The sequence below is a fragment of the Canis lupus genome, chromosome 24 (genome assembly GCF_003254725.2).
Source record: "Canis lupus dingo isolate Sandy chromosome 24, ASM325472v2, whole genome shotgun sequence".
Classification (NCBI taxonomy): Eukaryota; Metazoa; Chordata; class Mammalia; order Carnivora; family Canidae; genus Canis; species Canis lupus.
The window spans coordinates 34,737,155-34,760,155 of NC_064266.1; the positions used below are offsets into that span (position 1 = coordinate 34,737,155).

Here is a 23,001-nt window from a genome sequence, read left to right on the forward strand (position 1 = left end):
TTAGCCTTTTAAAATTTTCTTTAAAAATAGATTGAGATAATAATTTAAAAAGAATTATAGAACAAAACTGCAAAATGTATAATGTGTTGGCAAACTTGTTAATTAAAATAACACCTTTTAATGGTTGGTATGGGTTTCAGACACTGCAACCCTTCAATATATTGATATGCAGATCACACTGACTTGCTGCAAGGTAACAGGAGACATGCTTTGACTTCTGAGGATAAATTGGCCATGCACAGCTGTAATCCTACTGTCTTTTCATTTCCAGACATGATTGAGTAGTAGAAGGCCTTTGATATCTAGGTCCTGGGTAATAAGTTGAAATTTAATATTTTGTTTGTATATGAGTTTTTACTTGGGCTTTTGATAAGCCTGTTTGGTGGTATGAAGTTACCATGTAAATTGTGGACATTTTATTACTTGAATAACTCTTTCTGGATTTGAAATACAAGACTGAGTTCCATTTTTTCCCCATTTTCCTTTTGGCAGTTAATAAGGAAGTCATTTTATGAAGAGTGATAGTGAAAAGAATTTTAAATTTAGGCTAAATTGCCAGTGTCTTTATATTTAAAAGAATGCAAAGCAATTACCAATTTTAACAGGACTTTTCATAGATATCATCCTTAATCACTTGTGACCTGAGTGCCCTTTCAAATAAGGGCATTGTTTCTGTGAGTCCTTTTCACACAGAAATGCACAATATTAGAGAGGTTTAAAGAAAATACTTGAGGAGTGCCTGTCTGGCTCACTTGGTAGTGCATGCAACTCTTGATCGTGGGGTCATGAGGTCAAGCCTCACATTGAAATACAGAGATCACTTAAAAATGAAGTCTTTAGGGCTGAGCACTGCCTTCAGCCCAGGGCATGATCCTGGAGTCCTGGGATCGAGTCCCACGTTGGGATCCCTGTGTGGAGCCTTCTCCCTCTGCCCGTGTCTCTGCTTCTCTCTCTGTGTGTGTCTCATAAAGAAATAAATAAAATCTTTAAAAAAATGAAGTCTTTAAAAAAAAATAAAATACTTGAAATGTTTACATAAGAACAGTTTAAGACTACTACCAAAACTTTATTTGTAGATATTAGTATCTTTGAGAATTTACTATTTCTCAAAAGACATCTCTTTAATCCCCCTCCTAGGTACCAAGGTTTAGGCATTTTCTTTTTTTTTTTAATTTTTTTTTTTTATTTATTTATGATAGTCACAGAGACAGAGAGAGAGAGAGAGAGAGAGAGAGAGAGGCAGAGACACAGGCAGAGGGAGAAGCAGGCTCCATGCACCGGGAGCCCGATGTGGGATTCGATCTGGGGTCTCCAGGATCGCGCCCTGGGCCAAAGGCAGGCGCCAAACCGCTGCGCCACCCAGGGATCCCAGGCATTTTCAAAATAAAGTTCTTCAAATAAATTCTTCAATGTGGGAGCTAGAAAACAAATTATTTCCTGAATTTATGTGGGTTATAAATGTAGTTACTTTATAATCACAAAGACAAAATTCTGTTTTTTTAATAACCTTGATTCCGACTGTAAATCATGAGATTCTTTAGGGAGTTATTAAGACTTCCATGAGCCCAGATAAGCATTGTTTTGGTCTATGGTTTCTAATTGTTTCAGTAACCTTGTAAAGATGTGGTCTGTCCAGGGGGCGACTGGGTGGCTCAATTAGTTAAGTGTTTTACTTTTGATTTTGGCTCAGGTTATGATCTCAGGGTTGTGAGATTAAGCCCCAAATCAGGCTCCACGCTAGCATGGAGCCTGCTTAGGATTCTCTTGACCCCCGCTGCCCCTCCACCACATCGCGCGCGTGCGCGCGCGCTCTCTCTCTCTCTCTCTCTCTCAAAAACAAACAAACAAAAAAAGATGGGGTATGTCCATTTTAGAGAATGGGAAATTTGAGCTTCAGTGACTTAAATTTGGCTATATGCAGGGGCTTATTAGATCAGTTCTGATGTCTTTCCCCTTTATTTCACTGTGCTGTGTAAATACGAACTCATCAGTTTTCTTATCCACTGTGCTGATTGTGTGTGTGTGTGTGTGTGTGTTGTGTCTAGTCTAGGCATTAATTCTTTATTGAGTTTTCATTCATTTTTTTAAAAAGATTTTATTTATTTATTCATGAGAGACACAGAGAGAGCGAGAGGCAGAGACACAGGCAGAGGCAGAGGCAGAAGCAGGCTCCATGCAAGGGAGCCCGACGTGGGACTCGATCCTGGGTCTCCAGGATCACGCCCTGGGCTGAAAAGCAGCGCTAAACCCGCTGAGCCACCCAGAGTTTTCAGATACGGTTTTAAGCATCCCATGTTAACTAATTCAGTCTATCCAGAGTTAGGATATTTGGTGCTTGGATAATGGGTGATACTAACTCTTTTTTTTATACTTTATGAAAGTTTGTAATCCAATCTTTTCACGATTCTATTTTCATTTATTTTTTTTCATGGCTGTCAAATTTTTATCTCCTTGAGAACCATTAGCATTTATTTTAAACTGATTTAAAGATTTCATTTATTGGGTGGTGAATTCATTTTCCAATATTGATGAGTTTCTTGGTGTTCTTTCTTAGTTCCGTTTTCAAATAACCTTGGGAATTTTCATTTACGATTTGCCTCTTAAATGGGAAATTTGGTTTTCCTTTTGTTCATTTGGTGCCCTCCATGTGACCCCTTCTCTGGCCCAGCACACATTGCTCTGTTTTTATTGCTTTCTCCCATTTCCACTCTACCTCCAGTCTAGGTCCAGTCTGAAGTATTTTGAAGTATCAGAGAGATGATGACTCTTCCTTCTACACTCCAGTTTGTAGTTTGATGTGATCAGTAACTTGTTATTGATGGTCATAGCTGTTCTTCACCTTCCTTTTAGCAGCTTTTTGATTTGGTTTTTACCTATGAGCCTTGCTTTTGGTCCTTTTATCTTGTGCGTGATTGGATTTCCTGACAAAGCAGTTGCTAGTTTCTGGTCCTGGAATTAAATGGGTTCATCGAGTCATCAGATCATTATTGTGTATTTGCTCTGTGTCTTGGTCTCCACAAACATATTTGTTATGTTTGATCAAGCATGCCTGTGTCTTCCAAAATTAATAAAAAATATATACTTTGTTATTATTTAGAGCAGGGTGGGGAACAGTGTGGTTGATTGAAAGCAATAATCCACAACGTCATCCAGAAGTCCTGTTCTTTTAAAAATTTTTAAACTAAGTTTTTAATTTTAATTCCAGCATACTTGGGCAGCCTGGGTGGCTCAGCGGTTTAGCACTGCCTTCAGCCCAGGGCCTGACCCTGGAGACCTGGGATCTAGTCCCACGTTGGGCTCCCTGCATAGAGCCTGCTTCTCCCTCTGCCTGTGTCTCTGCCTCTCGCTCTATGTCTCTCATGAATAAATAAATAAAATCTTAAAAAAAAAATTCCAGCATAGTTAACATACAATGTTATATTAATTTCAGGTGTAAAATAGAGTGATTGAACAATTCTGTACATTAGTCATTGCTCATCATGATAAGTGCACTCTTAATCCCGATCACCTATTTCACCCACAGTCCCCCTACCCACCTCCCCTTTAGTAATCATCTGTTTGTTCTCTATTAAATTAGGAGTCTTTTTCTTGGTTTGTCACTTTCCTTTTCCCTATTTTCCATTGTCCATTTGTTTTATTTCTTGAATTCCACATATGAGTGAAATCACATGGTATTTGTTTTTCTCTGGCTGACTTACTTTGCTTAGCATTATATTCTCTCTAGCTCCATCCATGCTCTTGCAAATGGCGAGATTTCATTTTTTTAAAGAAGATTTTATTTATTTATTTTAGAGAATATCAGGCAGACTCTGCTGAGTGTGAAGCCCAGTATGGGCCTCAATCTTAGAACCTTGAGATCCTGACTGGAGCAGAAACCAAGAGTTGGACACCTAACCGACTTGAGCCACCCAGGCACCCCAAGATTCATTATTTTTTATGGCTGAATAATACTCCATTGTGTGCGTGCGTGTGCGCACGCACATACATACACACACACACACACACAGAGTCTCCACATCTTTATTCATTCATCTATTGATGGACACTTGGGCTGCCTCCATAATTTGGCTGTTGTACATAATGTTTCAATAAACATAGGTAACCCTGTGAATTAGTGTTCTTGTATTTTTTTTTGCGTAAATACCCAGTAATGCAATTAGTGGATCATATGATAGTTCATGAGGGTTCCGTTTTTCCCACATCCTCACCAATACTTGTTGTTTCTTGTGTTTCTGATTTTAGCTGTTCTGACAAGTGTGAGATAATATCTCATGATAGTTTGAGTTGCTTTTCCCTGATGAAGATTGGTGTTGAGCATCTGTTCATGTGTCTCTGGGCATGTGTAGGTCTTCTTTGGAGATATGTCTGTTTATGTCTTCTGCCCATTTTTTAATTGGATTATTATTTTTTTCATTTTTGAGTTGTGTAAGTTCTTTATATATTTAGGATACTAACCCTTTATCGAATATGTTGTTTGCAGATACCTTCTCCCATTCAGTATGTTATTGCTAGTTTTGTTGACTACTTCATTTCTTTTGGTGTGTAGAACCTTTTTATTTTGATGTAGTCAGGAAGGCCCTGTTCTTTTGATTTTACAACCTGGCTTACATATATAAGCTTGAAGATAGTAGATCCTGAAGTATTTAAATCCTCTACACATTTATTTAATGTGTAGAGGATCTTGGAGAAGCCATACCAGTTTCAAACCTTCAATCCCAACTTAGTAACAGTGGTTCTCAGAAGTGTGGTTCATGGTCCTTTGGGAGTCCCTAAGAACTTTTATAGGGTCTGTACAGTTTAAACTATTTTCATAGTAACCCAGTATTTGCCATTTTCATTCTGTTGGTGTTTGAACTAATGGTGCAGAGCCATTGGTACAGAAAACTGCTGACATCTTAGCTTGAATCAAGCAGTGGCACTACAGACTGTACTAGAGGTCATTACGTTCTTTACTGCCCTACACTTAGGGTTAAAGGAAAAAAAACCTAGCATTTCTCACTTAGGATTACCCTGTATGAAGCAGCAAAATTTGCACATTTCATTAAATCTTGACTCTTGAGTACCATATTTTAAAAATTCTGTCTAATGAGAATGGAAAATATGCGGAAAGCATTCTACCTACCAAAGTATGATGGTTATCTTGGGGAAAAGCCCTGTGTGATTGGTTTGTGTACTGAACTGGCCACTTTTTTTAATGGAATACCATTTTTACCTGAAGGAATGGCCAGCAAGCTATGGTTGTTGAAACCTTGAGCATATGGCAGATAATTTCTTTTTTTTTTATTTTTTTATTTTATTTTTTTTAAATTTTTATTTATTTATTTATTTATTTATTTATTTATTTATTTATTTATTTATTTATTTATTTTTAGATAGTTTCTTGAAACTGAATGAGATGAACCTATTACCTACAGGAAAGCCTCTGATGATATTTGTTGACAGTGATAAAATTTGAGTTTTCAAGTGAAAATTGTAAGGTTGGTATATTTGAATCTGCCACCACGAGTGTAACAACTTCTCGGTACTTAAAGACTTACAAGGCGAGATAGGTGGTGACAGTAGTCTGGAGTTTTTGATATTCTATCATGAAATATGTCAGTATTTTGGTCAGTACAGTTTCAGATTTCACTTTGTAACTAACCTTTAAGAAAGCACTACTTGTTGAGTTTTAGCGTAATACCAAGGAAAATTATCTACAATTTGCAAAAGGCTATTGAAATAGTCCTTTTAAATAAGTACATCTCTCTGAGGCTGAATTTTCTTCACATATTTTTGTCAAGTTAATAATTGCAACATATTGGATGGAGAAGTAGATAAGAGAATACAGCTGTCGGGATGCCTGGGTGGCCCAGCGGTTGAGCATCTATCTGCCTTCCGTTTAGGGCGTGATCCTGGAGACCTGAGATCGAGTCCCATGTCAGGCTCCCTGCATGGAACCTGCTTTTTTCTCCCTCTACCTGTCTCTCTCTTTCTCTCTCTCTCATGAATAAATAAAACTTATTATAAATTATTTATTCATGAAAGACAGAGAGAAAGAGAGAAGCAGAGACACAGACAGGGAGAAGCAGGCTCCATGTAGGGAGCCTGATATGGGACTTGATCCCTGGACTCCAGGATCATGCCCTGGGCTTAAGGCAACACTAAACTGCTGAGCCACCCGGGCTGCCCTAAATAAATAAAATCTTAAAGAAGATAGGTGTTTTTTTTTTTTTTTTAAGTCAGACATAAGATTTATAAAAATACAGAAACAGTGCCACCTCTCTGTTTTGTTTGGAAAATTTATTTTTCATAAAATTGTTTATGAAGCAGTTAGCACATAATAGATTTATTTTCAAATGAATTAATATTCCAAATGTTTTTAAGTTTTAATTTTGAATATAGTAGATACTGTTAGGTATAACCCATATAATAAAGCTTTCTGGCATTCCCAGTTTTTAAGAGGTAATGGAATTCTGATATCAAAAAGGTTGAAAATCACTGATATAGTGGATTTGGTTGGAACTCTAGAGGCATTTGACTTAAACCTTTCATCCTTGTTGTATGTATTGGCTGTTTTGAAGCACATCTAATTCCTGCTATAGCTGTCTCTGTTTTGACCTTTAAACAGGAAGGCAGCCAGAGCTAACTAGTAAAGTTTGGCCATTTTCAAGGACATGAAGTTGTTGTTACCCTGAATCAGTCCATCTTTCTCTTCTCTTCTGTCTTTCAAGACTTTATTTATTTATTCATGAGAAACACAAGAGAGAGACAGAGACATAGGGAGAGGGAGAAGCAGGCTCCCTTCAGGGAGCATGATGTGGGACTTGATCCCAGGACCCCGGGATCACAACCTGAGCCAAAGGCAGATGCTCAACCATTGAGCCACCCAGGTGCCCTGGATCCTTAGGCTATTGAAGGCAAAAAAAAAAAAATCTTGTCATTTTGAGTAACAGTTTATTCCAAGCACAAGGCATAGGGAATGCAATCTCCCTTGTTTACGTATGGACAACACTCGATATGTTGAAGAGTGACCACTTAAAAATTTTTTTCCTTCTAGTTTTATTGAGAAATAACTGACATACATCACTGTATAAATTTATGGTATATAGCTTAATGTTTAGATTTACGTGTTTTGTGAGACTAGTACAGTAGATTCAGCTAACAGCCATCTTCTATAGATACAATGAAATGAAGAGAAAAAATTCTCCTTGTGATGAGAATTCTTAGGAGCTACTCTCTTAAAAGCTTAGTTACAGGGATCCCTGGGTGGCTCAGCGGTTTAGGGCCTGCCCTTCGGCCCAGGGCATGCATGATCCTGGAGACCCGGGATCTAATCCTACAGCAGGCTCCCTGCATGGAGCCTGCTTCTCCCTCTGTCTATGTCTCTGCCTCTCTCTCTCTCATGAATAAAAATCTTTTTTTTAAATGCTGTGTTACGTACGTATCACACAGCAGTGTTAGCTTAGTTATCATGTTGTATATTACATCCCTAGTGCGTAGTGATCACTCTTTACATGCTTGCTGGTGGGTTTTGGTTTTAACCAATTTAGGTGTATGCATGGTTTTACAAGAATTGATAATTAAAATTTTGCCTCCAATATTCTTTAACAATAATAAAGTGCCCCCAGTCTTCATTTACAAGACACGTGTAGGCTGGTTTTATGAAATACAGAAAGAAGTTCTTTGAAGTCATGAGTCATGAAACTGACCTTTGAACAGCAGTGAAAAAAACCTGAAGCTATGTTTTATTTAAATTACTTGAGTGATGGTGTTTTTATTCTATTCTCCAGTGTTATATATTCTTTCTTGCTGCAAATTTCTTTTCTGGAACAATCATGATATAGAGGACAGATTTTTAGCTCCAGATAGTATTATTTTGTCCTAGCTATATTTTGAAGAGGATTTAGGGAGGCATTATTTTGTACTAGCTATATTTTGAAGAGGATTTAGGGAGGCATTTGAGGGTATTGTTCAAAGACTGATACTTTTTAGTATTTCTATCAGTGTTACTACCTTCAACAGCTAAAGGATGTTAAGAGTGCTTTCTTATTTTCTTTTTGGGCTTTGATATATATGCTCTCATTCATTATTTGTATTTTGTCATCCTGAAATTGATAATGACATGAAGATTTATTTGAAGAGAGAAATTCTGTTATCAGACATGTAACTTTTAGGAATATGGAAACACTATTTTAAAAGAATGATTCTTTTGAATTAAAGTTATTTAGGCTAGAAATGGAAAATGGAATTATAATCGCTAAAGAGTAATATACTGTGAAGTCAGAAAAAGAAAAAAGGCAGTGGAAACAGCATGCAAGGACTGAGCCACAGACTAACCTGCAGTAAAGATGATGACCCATTCAGGAAGTCTTATGAGTCAGACTTGCCATGTTGTGTCTCTAGCTTTAGAGAACATCTGCTTCAGGGTCTTTGCTTTTTTTTTTTTTTTTTTTTTTTTAAAGATTTTATTTATTTATTCATGAGAGACACACACAGAGAGAGGCAGAGACACAGGCAGAGGGAGAAGCAGGCTCCATGCAGGGAGCCCCGATGCGGAACTCAGTCTCGGAACTCAGGATCACGCCCTGGGCCAAAGGCAGGTGCTAGACCACTGAGCCACCCAGGGATCCCCTGTCTTCGCTTTTATTGAAGAGTTTCTTATTTTTAAATAATCTCTGCACCCGATGTGGGGCGCAGACTCACAACCCTGACATCACAAGTCGCTCGTTCTCCACCTGAGCCAGCCAGGCACCCCTCTAATGTTTTTGCTTTTAAAGAAGGAAATCTAGTAAGATGGGTTTTACCTTTGATACATCTCTCTCACTCTCTTCCACCTTCAGTATTTTTCTTTGAAAAATGAATTCAAGTTGCTTTATCAACTTTACATTTCCACATTATTAATTTTTATTATGTTAGTGTCACAGGTTAACCCTCTGTAGCTGCTTAAAGTTTTTGATAGAAGTGGACAGGGCTAACTTCAGTACTGTACGGAGAGTGTCTTTTTACTTTAAGTTTTTTACTCTGCAGGTACTCCAGTTTAAGAGTATCAGTGCTACCGTTGACCCACAGTTACTATTCCCTGTAGTGTTCATGGCATGTTTACTGCCACTTCCTATCACAGCTTTCCACGTGGCTAATGTCCACTCTTCTCTGAGGCAGAGAGAAAGAATGGGTTAGGAGAGAATGGGGCACATGGTGTGATCATTACTTCTCTTTACATCTTTATTGCTTATTTATTGAACCTATCAGATTTTATCCTGCTTTATGCACATGCGCCTCTAGCCCTTGTTTATCTTAATCCCGTGCTTTGCCATTTACCTCAAGGGGGCCAAAAAAATGTCATTTTTCCCTTGTTCCTCTTTCTCTGCTGCTTATATTTTCATTATGTGCCAAGGGAAAACCTTAGGTAGAGGTTTGATGTAGATATATTTACATCTATCAAGGAAAAATTATTATTTTTTAAAAGATTTCATTTATTTATTCATAGACACAGAGAGAAAGAGGCAGAGACACAGGCAGAGGGAGAAGCAGGCTCCATGCAGGGAGCCTGATGTGGGACTCGATCCCAGGTCCCCAGGATCACAGCACAGGTTGCAGGCGGCGCCAAACCGCTGAGCCACCGGGGCTGCCCTATCAAGGAAAAATTAAACCACAAATCCAGAAGTAAAGAGAGATCATAAAGAACCACCACTGTATGCTTTTATCTAGTACCTTTGAAGGTATGTGGATATCCTCTTCGGAATCTTCTAAAAAGAAAAAATGCCTACTTATTCTTACGTCTTTTAAGAACATAGGCACCTGTTACAGTTCTCTTTTCATGGTTTTGTTGGCTACTGTCTCACCACACTATTTCAGTGGGAGAATGTTTGAATTCCAGTCAGCTACTTGTAAGTTGAGGATAGCCTCAATAGTCCTGGATAATTTTTTTAAAATTTTTTATTTATTTATGATAGTCACACAGAGAAGAGAGAGAGAGAGGCAGAGACACAGGCAGAGGGAGAAGCAGGCTCCATGTACCGGGAGCCCGATGTGGGATTCGATCCCGGGTCTCCAGGATCGCGCCCTGGGCCAAAGGCAGACGCCAAACCGCTGCGCCACCCAGGGATCCCCGTCCTGTATAATTTTTTTTTTTTTTTGTCTGAAACCTTTTAATTTGTTGCCATATGGGATATTTGTAGCTATTTGTCTTTCAACAGAGAGCAAAATTAAAAAGATTTTATTTTTTAATTATTTATTTATGATAGTCACAGAGAGAGAGAGAGAGGGAGAGAGAGAGGCAGAGACATAGGCAGAGGGAGAAGCAGGCTCCATGCACCGGGAGCCCGATGTGGGATTCGATCCCGGGTCTCCAGGATCGCGCCCTGGGCCAAAGGCAGGTGCCAAACCGCTGCGCCACCAGAGAGCAAAATTAGTGTTGCTGAACATACATCTTTGTTCTTGGTATTGAGGGATCACCATTATTCCCTTTGTCAGCTACTTGCTTTTTTTTTAAAGATTTTATTTATTCATGAGAGAGGGAGGGAGGCAGAGACATAGGCAGAGGGAGAAGCAGACTCCCTGTAAGGAACACCAGATGAGGGACTAGATCCTGGACCCCAGGATCATGCTCTGAGTTGCAGGTAGATGCTCAACCGCTGAACCATCCAGGCGTCCCTGCTCTACAGAGTTTTTAGTATCCTCCCAGCCCCCCTTGCATTGTCTGTGTATTTTAAGGAAGATTGTAGAGTTGGTTAAAAGTACAGCTAAGGGGATGATGGCAAGAAAAGGACAGCTGGAATTGGGAAAGGAACTGGAGAATAGTGGGTAATAGCAGTAGAAAAGAAAGAGGAAGGAGTTTGTAATGAAAGAGTCTCATACAATTTTTAAAAAAAGTTTAAGAAAAATGTTTGTGTTTGTTTATGTATGTATGTGTGTAAGTAAGTAATCTCTACACCCAATGTGGGGCTTGAACTCAACCCTAAGATCAAGAGTTCCACGCTTCTCTGCCAGGCACCCTTTATACGAGTTTTTAAATAATGGTGTAGAGCTTATAGTGTGGAAAGTGGAGACAGAAAAGAGAATGGGAGAAGAGTGCAGTATGTAAAACAGTGTAGTAAAAGTATGAAAAATGTATCAGGATAAAGAAGGGAAAAGTTTCTCTAATTGGGAGAGTTTGAATGGTTTCATCAGAGGTGACAGTTGAACTTAATCTTGAAGGATGAGTAGGAGGATTCTAGATAGAAAAGAGATTAAGGGAGATTTAAAAAGGAATGACCTAAAAAGAAATAATAATAATAATAATAAATAAATAATTCAGTGATCATCCTTTGTCAGAATCTCTTTTAGTGTAGGTCATTTGGGAGACTGCTGGTGGTGGTAGTGACCGTGCTGAGGAAGCATGCCTAATGGTATGATGTTGTTTAGAGTGAAGCCCAAGTGTGGGTCTTTTCTTGTATATGAAGGATTCATTGCATTAAATTGTGGGATCCAGTGTTATGTTTAAAATAACTTAGAAATTACCCAGCTAGTTAGTATGCTTTCAGGAGAGAGTAATTTGATTTAGATGAAATTGGCTTGCTTAACTCCCTCTGCACGGTGTATATTTGTGAACTTCAACTTGGTTGCTTCTGTAGAGGTTGAGAAGTCTCTTGGCAGCAAGCTTCCAGTTGCAGCTAACACCTGCTTTGGCTAATTGGTATGCCCAGTTCTGGTAGCAGAGCCTCTAGGGAGTTTGTGTTTGAATTCAACTTCATCAGGTTTAAACTGGAACGTAAATGTGAAGGGGCTTTGGGGTCAGCCTGTTGATTGAGAATGAAAAGGCAAGAACATACAAAGGGAGCAGAGAATGAAACCTGTGGGTAAAATAGCTGTTAATTTACATTTGGATGCTTTTCAGCTGAATTTATATATAAAAATAAGATGTTTTACTCTATTCTCTGCTAGCCCCTTTTCAAGTTTGCTGGCATTATAAACTAAAGAAGACAGAGGAGAAAAAGGTTTGGGACCTTATAGTTTACCATTTCTGGCATATGTCTGCACCAAGGTAGTTTATGGTAGACACTGTTCATTTGCCTTTTCTCTTTAAAAAACAACTGTAGGCTGGTACGTTTCCTATCAGCTGTGTTCCCATGACACTTGATGCAGTGCCTTCGTTTTCATACTTACCACATTATGTTGTTATAATTGTTTATGCTTTCCTCTTCTGCTAGCCTGAGAGTTGTAGCATGTATAGTGTCATTCATCTCTCTTTCCTGGACCTGAAATGGTTCTGGGCATGCAAATGTTTGAGCTGAAATGGAGTTAAATTGAAAAATGGGTTGTATTAGGTGGTTTATACTTGATCCTACTAAGTAAACATAATAGGTTATCAGCAACAAAACGAGAGGATATTGCCAGTTAGTTTTTATTTGAAACTTTCTCTTTTGTCCTTGTCTCCTTTTAGCTCTTATCCTCTTTGCCAGGGTTGATTTAAAACATAAAAGTAGGAGATAATCACTGGAAGAGGCATCTAGTTGTTGAGGAAGCTTTCAGAGTGGTTCCATGTTTAATACCTTACCTCCTCCCCTCTGTGTCCCACCACCGCTCATGGTCTCTTACACACACACAGGTTATATTTCCTTCAGTTCTTCAGTCTTTTTATCTATGGTGCTGGTTCTCTTGGAGCTGCACCATAGATTGAAATAGAACCTTTATTTATTTGGGATGCCTGGGTGGCTCATTGATTGAGTGGCTGCCCTCAGCTCAGGTGGTGATCCTGGGGTCCTGGGATAGAGTCCTGCATCAGGCTCTCCCTGAAGTGAGCCTGTTTTTCCCTCTGCCTATGTCTCTGCCTCTCTCTCCGTGTCTCTCATGAATAAATAAAATCTTAAAAACAAAAAACAAAAAACAAAAAAAAACCCTTTACTTGTCTCTCTGAAATAGAACCTGTAATTTGGTATTTTAGAAAATAAAATTTTGTAGGATTAAGGCTTTAGACTAGTGGTGACTATATACTAATTGTCTGGAATAAAAGTGTCAATTTGGAACTTGAATTTTGGGTAGTGCTTTTTGTATATGAATGTCTCATAATTTTTCCCATGGGTAATTTTTTTTTCCTAATTGGATTGAGCAGTCTCTGCTTTTACACAGAGCTTCAAGTGGTTTTCAGTAAATCATTTCAAATCCACAGTTGTTTGAAAATTTTCCTCATGTTACTGTGATTCTCCGGAGACACTCAGAAGCACTTCCTAATTAGAATTATTTAAACATACCTAGTATAAGTCTGCCAAACAAGCCTGACGAAGCTAAATTACCAGTGTGATAGTCAAAAGTTTTTGGCCCCAGCATTTAATCTTAGAAAACCCAAGAATAAAAAGACTTGACATGTATTTTTAGGGTGTAGTTCGTACATTTTCTGATCTTAAATTTTCTTCTTGCTGTGTTAGCCACTGACTATTATTCATCTTAAGTGGAAGTAAAGGTCATGGTTAATATTAGACCACCACAGAGGGCAATTTATCTGGTGAATTGTAGAGTAGTGGTTAGTTTTTAGGGGCTTGAAGGGAATAACAGCATTAGTACCTGCTGAGTTTGGTTCCTTGCCTCTGCCCCTGATAGTGCGTATCCCTAAACTCTGAGTGTGCAACTTCTCAGTGTTCTTATTGATGAATTGAGAAATTTTCTGGTTAACTGGTTGGAGGTAGTGTGATTCAACAGTATAAGTGGTTTATTTATTTTAATTTTTTAAAAAAGATTTTATTTATTTATGAGAGACAGAGAGAGGCAGGGACATAGTCAGAGGGAGAAGCAGGTATCCTTGGGGAAGCCTGATGCGGGACTCCATCCTAGGACCCTGGGATCATGACCTGAGCTGAAGGAACCACTGAGCCACCCAGGTGCCTCTAAATGATTTATTTTTGGTGAGGGAGAAAATGTCCAAGGAACATTTGATACATATTTTGTTGGTTTTATGAAACCTGAGTCCCAGTTCTGCCATCTGGTATCTGTCTGATCCAATGGAAGGTTATTTAGCTGTTTCCATATCTGTGAAATGGGAATAATAATAATACATACTTTGGAGAGCTATTATGAGAAATTACATAGAATACAGAATCTGTGATATGCCCAGCACTGTACCAGCACAAAAATTATCCCCTTCCCTTTCTCTTTTTAATTTAGGAAAAGTAAAATAATTTTAGTTGGTCTTTGTGCCATTTGAGATTTACTGGGTAGTGTATCTCCTCCCTATTTGGGATTTTGGCATGGCATGTGCCCCCCGCCTCCCCCCAGGGCATTAGCATTGTTGATTGGTATCTTTTCCTTTTGGACAGGAATACTTCCTGTATCCTTGTCCATCTGGCTAGTTTGTCCTACACAATCAAGATTTTCTCCTATCTTAATTTCAGATAACCAAAACAAAAGCTGGTTGATGCTGTTCAGTCATGTACCAACATTTTCATGACTTTTGAGCTGGCAAGTATAATTCTTCTTTGCTTTTTAGCCTGAATTAGTTTAGGAATAATCATTTTTTAAGTGTTTAACTTGTATTCTGAGCATGTCTAAGCTTAAACATGTACCATAGCTTGTTGTGTATAGAAAGGCCTGTAGGATTTATATAAGGCATTCTAACCAATTGCTGTAAGATTTTTTTTTTTCATTTTAAATCTGATTTTTCCAAATAATGTAGCGGTAGGGAACATTCGATTTTGATGGCATTGAAAGTTATTCTGAACTGCTACTATCTATATTTGAAGTAATTGCATGGAATATCTTGCTTAAATGTAATCGTAGCTTAAAGTGTGCATTGTCATATTAATATATTGAGGTAGATAGCACAAAACTCTTTAGTAGAAACATTTTAGAAAAGGGAAAGAATTGTAAAACAGCTCAAGGATGCTGAGTTCACATGAAAAGACTGACATTTTCATTCTGATTCAATGAAAAGTTCTCCCCTCTAGTTCTGTTTCTTTTCTTTTCTTTTCTTTTCTTTTCTTTTCTTTTCTTTTCTTTTCTTTTCTTTTCTTTTCTTTTCTTTTCTTTTCTTTTCTCTTTTCTTTTCTTTCTTTTCTTTTCTTTTTTTTCCTTTCGACTTTATTTCTTTAAAAAAGAGAGAACACGGACTAGGGGGAGGGGCAGAGGGAGAGTGAGAAGCAGACTCCCCACTGAGCAAGGAACCTGATCAGAGCTTGATCCCAGGACCCTGAGATCATGACCTAAAGCTCAAGGCAGATGTTTAACCTACTGAGCCACCCAGGTGCTCCTCTAGTCCTTTTCTATACTGTGGTGTCAGGGGCTTGAGAAAGCTTCTGTGGTTGGATTGTATTCTACCCAGAAGTGTAGTTGAGGTGTATCTCTAGTTTTATAATCACTTGGGGACATCTCTTCATTAGCAACTTTAAAATATATCTATGTAAGTCATTATTGGATTTATTTTTATTTTTTAATTTTTTAATTTATTTATGATAGTCACACACAGAGAGAGAGAGAGAGAGAGAGAGAGAGAGAGAGAGAGAGAGAGAGAAGCAGAGACATAGGCAGAGGGAGAAGCAGACTCCATGTACTGGGAGCCCAATGTGGGATTCGATCCCAGGTCTCCAGGATCGCACCCTGGACCAAAGGCAGACGCCAAACCGCTGTGCCACCCAGGGATCCCCATTATTGGATTTATGAGGTGATTTCAAGAGTAGAGATTACTTGCGGGGCAGGTATATATTTTGGTTTTAATTCTCTACCGTGTAGGTAGGTGATCTTTAATTGTAGGGAGTCGGAATTCAGAAAGGGCTCAATATTCACAGATTCTTCTTATAATCAAAGATACTGTGGGATTCTTGTGCTATTTTATGTCCTCTTTGAATATGGATTTTACCAACTTCATATATCCTCTAAACTAGATGAATATAATTTAAGATGTAAATATGTAAGCTGTACAGTTACTCACTTATATTTCTTTAGAATTTTTTGGGGAAAACAATTGATTCATGGGCCTAGTATGTAATCCATTCTCTCCTCCTACCCTAATTATTTACTACTGACTGAAAATGGTCTAGATTTAGGATGTATATGCTAGGCATTTACGTTTCATACCTTAAAGTGAGTAATTTACCGAATTGGATAATATATCCCCTCAGATATTTAAATAGTTTTAGTCCATCTCTACTAGTGAGAAGCAGGCAGCAGACCTGGCAAATAAGACACATGCAATTACAATTTTTATGTTTACAATGAAAATTAATACCAAATAAACAAAAATATATATAAAGTATTTGTCATAGTCATTTGTACTCAGGAATAATTATATTATTGTATATGCTGAAACTATTATTTTTTGGGCAGAAATACTTACAGTTTTTATTTCTCACGTTGAACATTTTATTTATCCTAATAAACTTTAGGAGATGCATTTGCTGTATTTTGATTTTTTTTTTTTGTTGTTGTATGGTATTTCATCATTCACTCTTGGAAATCATGGTCTTTCAGGTGGTGTACAATAAATGTGGCATGATGACAAGGTTTGTTCATATCTGAGTAACAACTAGAGAAGAAATTGGCAAACGTGTTCTTTATTTTTAAAAAGATTTTATTTACTTATTCATGAGAGACAGAGAGAGTCAGAGACGTAGGCAGAGGGAGAAGCAGGCTCCTCCCAGGGAGCCCGATAGCGGGACTCTATCCCTGGACCTGGGATCATGCCCTGAGCCAAAGGCAGATGCTCAATTGCTGAGCTACCCAGGCGTCCCAGCAAACATATTCTATAAAGGAAAAAAAAAGGAAAGAAAGAAATGTAGGAATGATACCTTCATGGTTTTACATTAGAATTTTGTGTTACTACATTTCTGGATAAATTAAACTTTGTTACTAGAGATCAATGAATTCTGTAAAAGAGTAAATTTGGTGGCACATAAACTACACAGTCATATGCACATGATAGCTTGTTGTTATGCCAGATCAAGAGAAAGAGCAATATCTGTATATATGGATACATGTAGACCATTTTCTCTACATGCACATAAAAATTGATTTAACATGAATGACTTGTATGCATTTCTGGTTTAGACTGGTAATTGTGATTATTGATTTCCTCCATACTAAGAGATTGTCATGGTTTTTGATTCTCTACTGATGTAATTTGTGCCTTTAAAAAATATTTTTTATTTATTCATTTGAGACAGAAAGGTAGAGAGAGAGAATGAGTATGAGCAGGGGGAGAGGCAGAGGGAGAAGCAGGCTCTCCACTGAGCCAGGAGCCTGACAGGCTTGATTTCAGGCCTGGGAGATCATGACCTGAGCTGAAGGCAGATGCTTAACCATCAGAGCCACCCCAGCGCCCTCATTTGTGCCTTTAAAACATTTTGGTGACATCCTATATCAAGTGTAGAAGTGGTGCAGCCCCGGTGGCTTAGCGGTTTAGCCCCTCCTGCAGCCCACAGTGTGATCCTGGAGACCGGCATTGGGTCCCATGTCGGGCTCTCTGCATGGAGCCTGCTTCTCCCTCTGCTTGTGTCTCTGCCTCTCTCTCTCTCTCTCTCTCTCTCTCTCTCTCTCTCTCTCTGTCTCTCATAAATAAAAGTAAAATCTTAAAGTGTAGAAGTGAAAAATTTAAAAAGTTTGAACTGTTATATAGATTAGAATGAAGGGAATTCTAAAGTATGACTTAATAAGTTGAATGTTCTATTCAACATTTATTCAAGACATTTATCGACTAAATATATGCTAGGCACTTTATTTTTTTAAAAGATTTTATTTATTTCTTCATGAGAGACACACAGAGAGGCGGAGACACAGGCAGGGAACCTGATGTGGGACTCGATCCCAGAACCCTGGGATCATGACCTGAGCCAAAGGTAGATAGATGCTTAACCACTGAGCTACCAGGGTGCCCCATGCTAGACACTTGATATTGTACTGGCGATTCAGTTTAATACTTAATAGCAAAGTAAGGTGAAACAATACTGAGAATACAGAATAAATTATGTCTTTCAAATTAAAGAAATGCTGTTTGTTCAGTAAATAGTTTTCCATTCACTTTTGGGGATTCTGCTTATGTTCAATATCAGAGTAAGGGAATAAAATCCGGGATATGGAATAGATATTTTTAAAGTAATGTTATTACTTGGTGATTTGCCACTCAATTTAAAAATGACTTTGTGAGTGAAATATAAAATGAGGTGTATTGAGATGTAGCTAAAATTATTTTTTCTATACTTAGGGACTCACAGTTTTTAAATATGAAAATCGGAAATCAAAACTGAACATACCTTATTATTTAAAAAATATTTTTATTCACAAGAGACAAGAGAGGCAGAGACACAAGCAGAGGGAGAAGCAGCCTCCATGCAGGGAGCCCGATTTGGGACTCGGTCCTGGGACTCCAGGATCACGCCCTGGGCCCGAAGGCAGGCTCTATACCGCTGAGCTACCCAGGGATCCCCTAAAACTGAACATACATGAAAAACTTTATTTGGAAATAATTTTAAACTTAAAGCTGCAAGAAAAAAGAATAATACAGTTTAAAATGTTTTCTACCAGGATTCACCCAGTGTCAGTATTTTGCTGTTTTCCTTTCTCTTTTCTTCCCTTCCCTCTCCTTTGCTTCTCTTTCTGTTCCTTTTGTCAGTCACTTAAAATGTACATAAATCCTCTCTCTCTAGCACTGGAAGATCATTTGCATACATAATGGTCCATTTACTGTAAATATAAGAATAGTGGATAGCCTCTTAAATAAACATGTGCAGAACTCAATTTTAGTAAATTTAACGTTGATAAAATATTCCTGTTGTCCATATTCTAATTTTGTCAGTTGATCCATTAATGTCCTTTATAATATTTCCCCCATTAAGGACAGAACCAATATGGGATCAAATATTACATTTGTCATTTCTCTTTAGCTTTTGTTAAAAGAAAAGATTTTATTTATTATTTATTTATTTGACAGAGAGAGAAACATGCACAAGCATGGGGAGGGGTAGTGGGAGAAGGAGAAGCAGATTCCCCGTTGAGTGTCCAAATGCAGGGATGGATCCCAAGATCCTAGGATCATGACCTGAGTCAGAGGCAGATGCCACCCAGGTGCCCCATCTTTAGCTTTCTTTAATCTGGAATATTTGTAGACCTTGTCTTTTATGACATTGCTATTTTTGAAAAATATAGTATTTCTGACATTGTGGAATGTGGGTATGCTTCAAAATCATAATATTCAAATCATAATATTGAGCCAATATATATGTATACATATATTGTGTGTGTGTGTGTATATATATATATATTTAAAGATGTATTTATTTTAGAGAGAGTTAGCACAGTTGGTGAAGGGCAGGAGGAGGAGGAGAGAATCTCAAGCAGACTCCCTGAATGCAGAGCCTGGGTAGGACTCAATCTCACAATTCTGAGATTGTGATCTGAGCTGAAATCAAGGGTCTGCCACTCAACCCCCTGAGCCACCCAGATGCTTCATATTGAGTCACTATTAATCAAAGGTATAAGTTCTTTTCTCCTTTATTTTAACTTGTGAGGGGGAAAATATACCATTCTTGGAAACATCTCATCTTTTCAGCTTTTACATTTTACTACCAAAATTATAGGTAGAATGAATTTTGTTGGTATTTAATTCATACGTACAGCATATATAAAGATGATGTCATAATCTAGAACTCTTGGTTAATGATCATGTGGTTTTGATTTTTTTAAAAGCTATTTTAAGTTTCATTGGCATCTTGTGTGAAAGTTTGCACTTTTGTGTCCTTTCCTGGTAGTATTATGCCACCTAGTGGAAATTTACGTCCTTCACTATTTGTCTAAAAATCTAGATGGATTGCAAGATGCATTTTAACATAACAAGATGCATTTTATATATTTAACTTATTTTAACAAAAAAGTAGTTTGGAAAGTTTGAACTTCTTGAAGGATTTGGAATTCTTTAGAACAATAATTGTCTTCCTAAATAAGAGTTTAGGACAAATAAAATTCTTGGTAAGTGAAGCCTTAGTAAATGTCTTAAACTTATGAGCTACTTGAATGTTAAAACCTGTTTTTATTCCCATAAGAAAGGCCTTACATTTATTTTGTCATTGAAATCTTAACCAAAACATATTTCCATCAGTTAATATTAAAATAATTATTGCTATGTGGATCTTGTCAAAATCCCTCTTCTCCCATGAACTTTTTATTATACATCTACTCTCTAGGCCTAATGTTGAGTTTATGTGTTACTTACACATTCTAGGTTTATTTTGAAGTCACAGAAGAACAACACAGTGGGTAATAAATATTATAAAATGGTTTAGAGGAAAAACAGTGTGCTACCTTGAAAATAGCCTGAAAAAAATTTAGGCTTTTATCATTTGAAGACTCCCAACCAAATGAGAAGATAAGCTCTAATTTGTGCTTTCTTGGGTATAAATAAAAGTTAGGATTTCTTTTAAAAGGTTTTATTTTTAAGTAATATCCACAACCAATGTTGGGGCTCACTTAAACTCACAACACCAAGATCAAGAGTCGCATTCTCTACTGACTGAGCCAGCCAGGTGTCCCAGGATTTCATCACTTGAAGAGTTGGCAGTCTCTTTTTCTTACTTAATTACTTAATTTTTAAGATTTTATTTATTTATTCATGAGAGATACAGAGAGAGGCAGAGACATAGGCAGAGGAGAAAAGCAGGCTCTTTGCGGGGAGCCCGATGTGGGACTTGATCTCAGGACCCCGGGATCATGCCGTGAACCAAAGGCAGACACTTAACCACTGAGCCACCCAGGTGCCCCTCTTTTTCTTGTTATTAAAAATGAAGGAGATGCCTTCCTTATCCTTTGATGTATTCAACATACACATTTTTAGTAGGACTTGAGAAACATTTTAGTCTTAGAGTTGGCCATTCTGCATACTTAAACTGGAATATGAACTCTTGACATTGTCTTCAGAATACTCATTTATAATAAAGAATATTAAGAATTATTTAACCATAAGGATGCCTTGGTGGCTTAGTTGTTAAGTGTTTGACTTCATGTCAGGTCATGATCTCAGGGTCCTGGGATTGAACCCTGTGGGCACCCTGCTCAGTGAGGAGTCTGCTTGTCCCTTTCCCTTTCCCTTTGCACTGCCCCCCCGCCCCTCTGCTCCTGCTGTCTTTCTCAAATAAAGAAAATCTTAAAAAACAAAAAACAAACAAAAAACAGTGAATTATCTAACCATGTAGGGACTATAATTCTGAATTACAAGATTCAGCCATTCAAGCATACAACGCCTCTATAGAGTCATAGATATTTCATAATGTTTTCATCTTATCATTCTTTCTTAGTTGCTGATGTATAGTCACCATGAGTGGATTAGGAGAAAACTCCTTGGATCCACTGGCTCCTGATTCACGAAAACGCAAATTGCCATGTGATACTCCAGGACAAGGGTAGGCAGTGTATTTACTGATGCTTCACCAAAGTTTCTTCCAACTACCATTATTATTTTGGCTTAAAGATAGGATTTCAGCTTTCTGTTATTTATATCTTCTGGTTAGATACTTTTTGTTTTTGTCTTTGCTTAAATAATACAATTTTACTTTGTAGTAAGTAGTGTGGCACAGTGATCAGATAGACATCTTAATGATGTAACAAATTTTGTTGCTGATTCAGATAGGAGCAAGAATCTTACACTAACACCTTTGGTACAGTATGAAGCATTTCTCATTTCTCAAAGAGGTAGGTAGGAGTTAGGAATAGATAATCAAGATTATTATAAGTAAGATCTCTGAATTTCTGTCAGAAAATGTTATAAGTTGGTATTTTGGCATTTCTGGGGTTTCATCATTCTTTTCTTGAGTGAAGTTTGAAGTTTGAAAAATAGAAATAAAATATTTCATTTTATGCAGTGATATATTCTAGCCTTTTTAGTGTTTGCCAAGATCAGTATGAATTGAGTTTTAATGTGATTGTTGCAAAGTAAAAAATGACTTATAAGCCATAAAATCTTGTCATTAGTAAGTAGCTAACACTGTTTCCTTTATTGTTTGTTGTTTTACTGTCTCTATGAGGTAAAAACTATGTACCCTCATTTTCTGGATGAAGAAACTTGAGACTAAGTCTGCCCAAGGCCACCAGACTAACCAAAAGGTGGCCTTGAATTTAGTTTTGCCTGAATTTCTACTATATCATACTACTTCTCCAAGACAAGGTTTTGATGGTTTCTCTTGGCTAAATTTAATTTGTTTACATATGAAGGGAATGGTGTTGTATAGAGACTGATTCTGCCTACAGCTCTTTTGTAATAGGTCTGTTCATGACCCCCCTTCTCTCTCAGTCTTACCTGCAGCGGTGAAAAGTGGAGACGGGAGCAGGAGAGTAAATATATTGAAGAATTGGCTGAACTGATATCTGCTAATCTTAGTGATATTGACAATTTCAATGTCAAACCAGATAAATGTGCAATTTTAAAGGAAACAGTAAGACAGATACGTCAAATAAAAGAGCAAGGTAATACAAAGTAAGAAAAACACTCAAGCTTTTCAGAAGGAACTTGTTAACTGTGTTTCCATTTGTCTTTTTTGCTCATGTATGGACTACTGCTAATTGAACCTAGCCTATGTGGGACTGGACAAATGAGTTGACCAACTTTGCTCTTTGAGAAACGGTTAATAGAGAAGTAGAAAGAGGCCTTTGTTCTCACCCTGTCACATGTTACATTCCTTTCAGGAAGCCATGGGATAGTATATGTAGTAGTGAAGGAAAATTAGAGGGTATCTTTTGCTGTCCTGCATAAATCTTAAGTTTTTAACATTTAAAAATTGTAGCATTGTTTTCTTATCAGGAAATGTTGTGTATGTGCATATGTATGCCTGTGTGTGTGTTTTTGTTCTGGAGACTCTTTGAAGGTGAATTTGATCTATAACTGATACACATGCTATTTGTAGTACTGCCTTTTGTCTTTTCAGGAAAAACTATTTCCAATGATGATGATGTTCAGAAAGCTGATGTATCCTCTACAGGACAGGGAGTTATTGATAAAGACTCCTTAGGGCCACTTTTACTTCAGGCAAGTATATTATACTTATGAGGAATTTTTAAGATTTAAAAATCTGCTTTTGT

General features: G+C 37.5%; 1 protein-coding gene across 6 annotated transcripts in view; it reads left to right on the forward strand.

Annotated features, from left to right (window-relative positions):
- Positions 1-23,001, forward strand: part of NCOA3 (nuclear receptor coactivator 3) — a 145,395-nt gene that overhangs the window by 89,111 nt on the left and 33,283 nt on the right. For 3 of the 6 annotated variants that reach the window (XM_025470338.3, XM_025470336.3, XM_035705911.2), the window contains 4 exons: positions 14,343-14,409; positions 21,225-21,329; positions 22,217-22,389; positions 22,848-22,948. In XM_025470338.3, the coding sequence (XP_025326123.1) occupies positions 21,244-21,329; positions 22,217-22,389; positions 22,848-22,948 (360 nt within the window). In that variant the 5' untranslated portion in view covers positions 14,343-14,409; positions 21,225-21,243. The remainder of the gene's footprint in view (positions 1-14,342; positions 14,410-21,224; positions 21,330-22,216; positions 22,390-22,847; positions 22,949-23,001) is intronic. The other 3 variants (XM_025470339.3, XM_025470337.3, XM_035705909.2) reach the window with 1 other exon arrangement.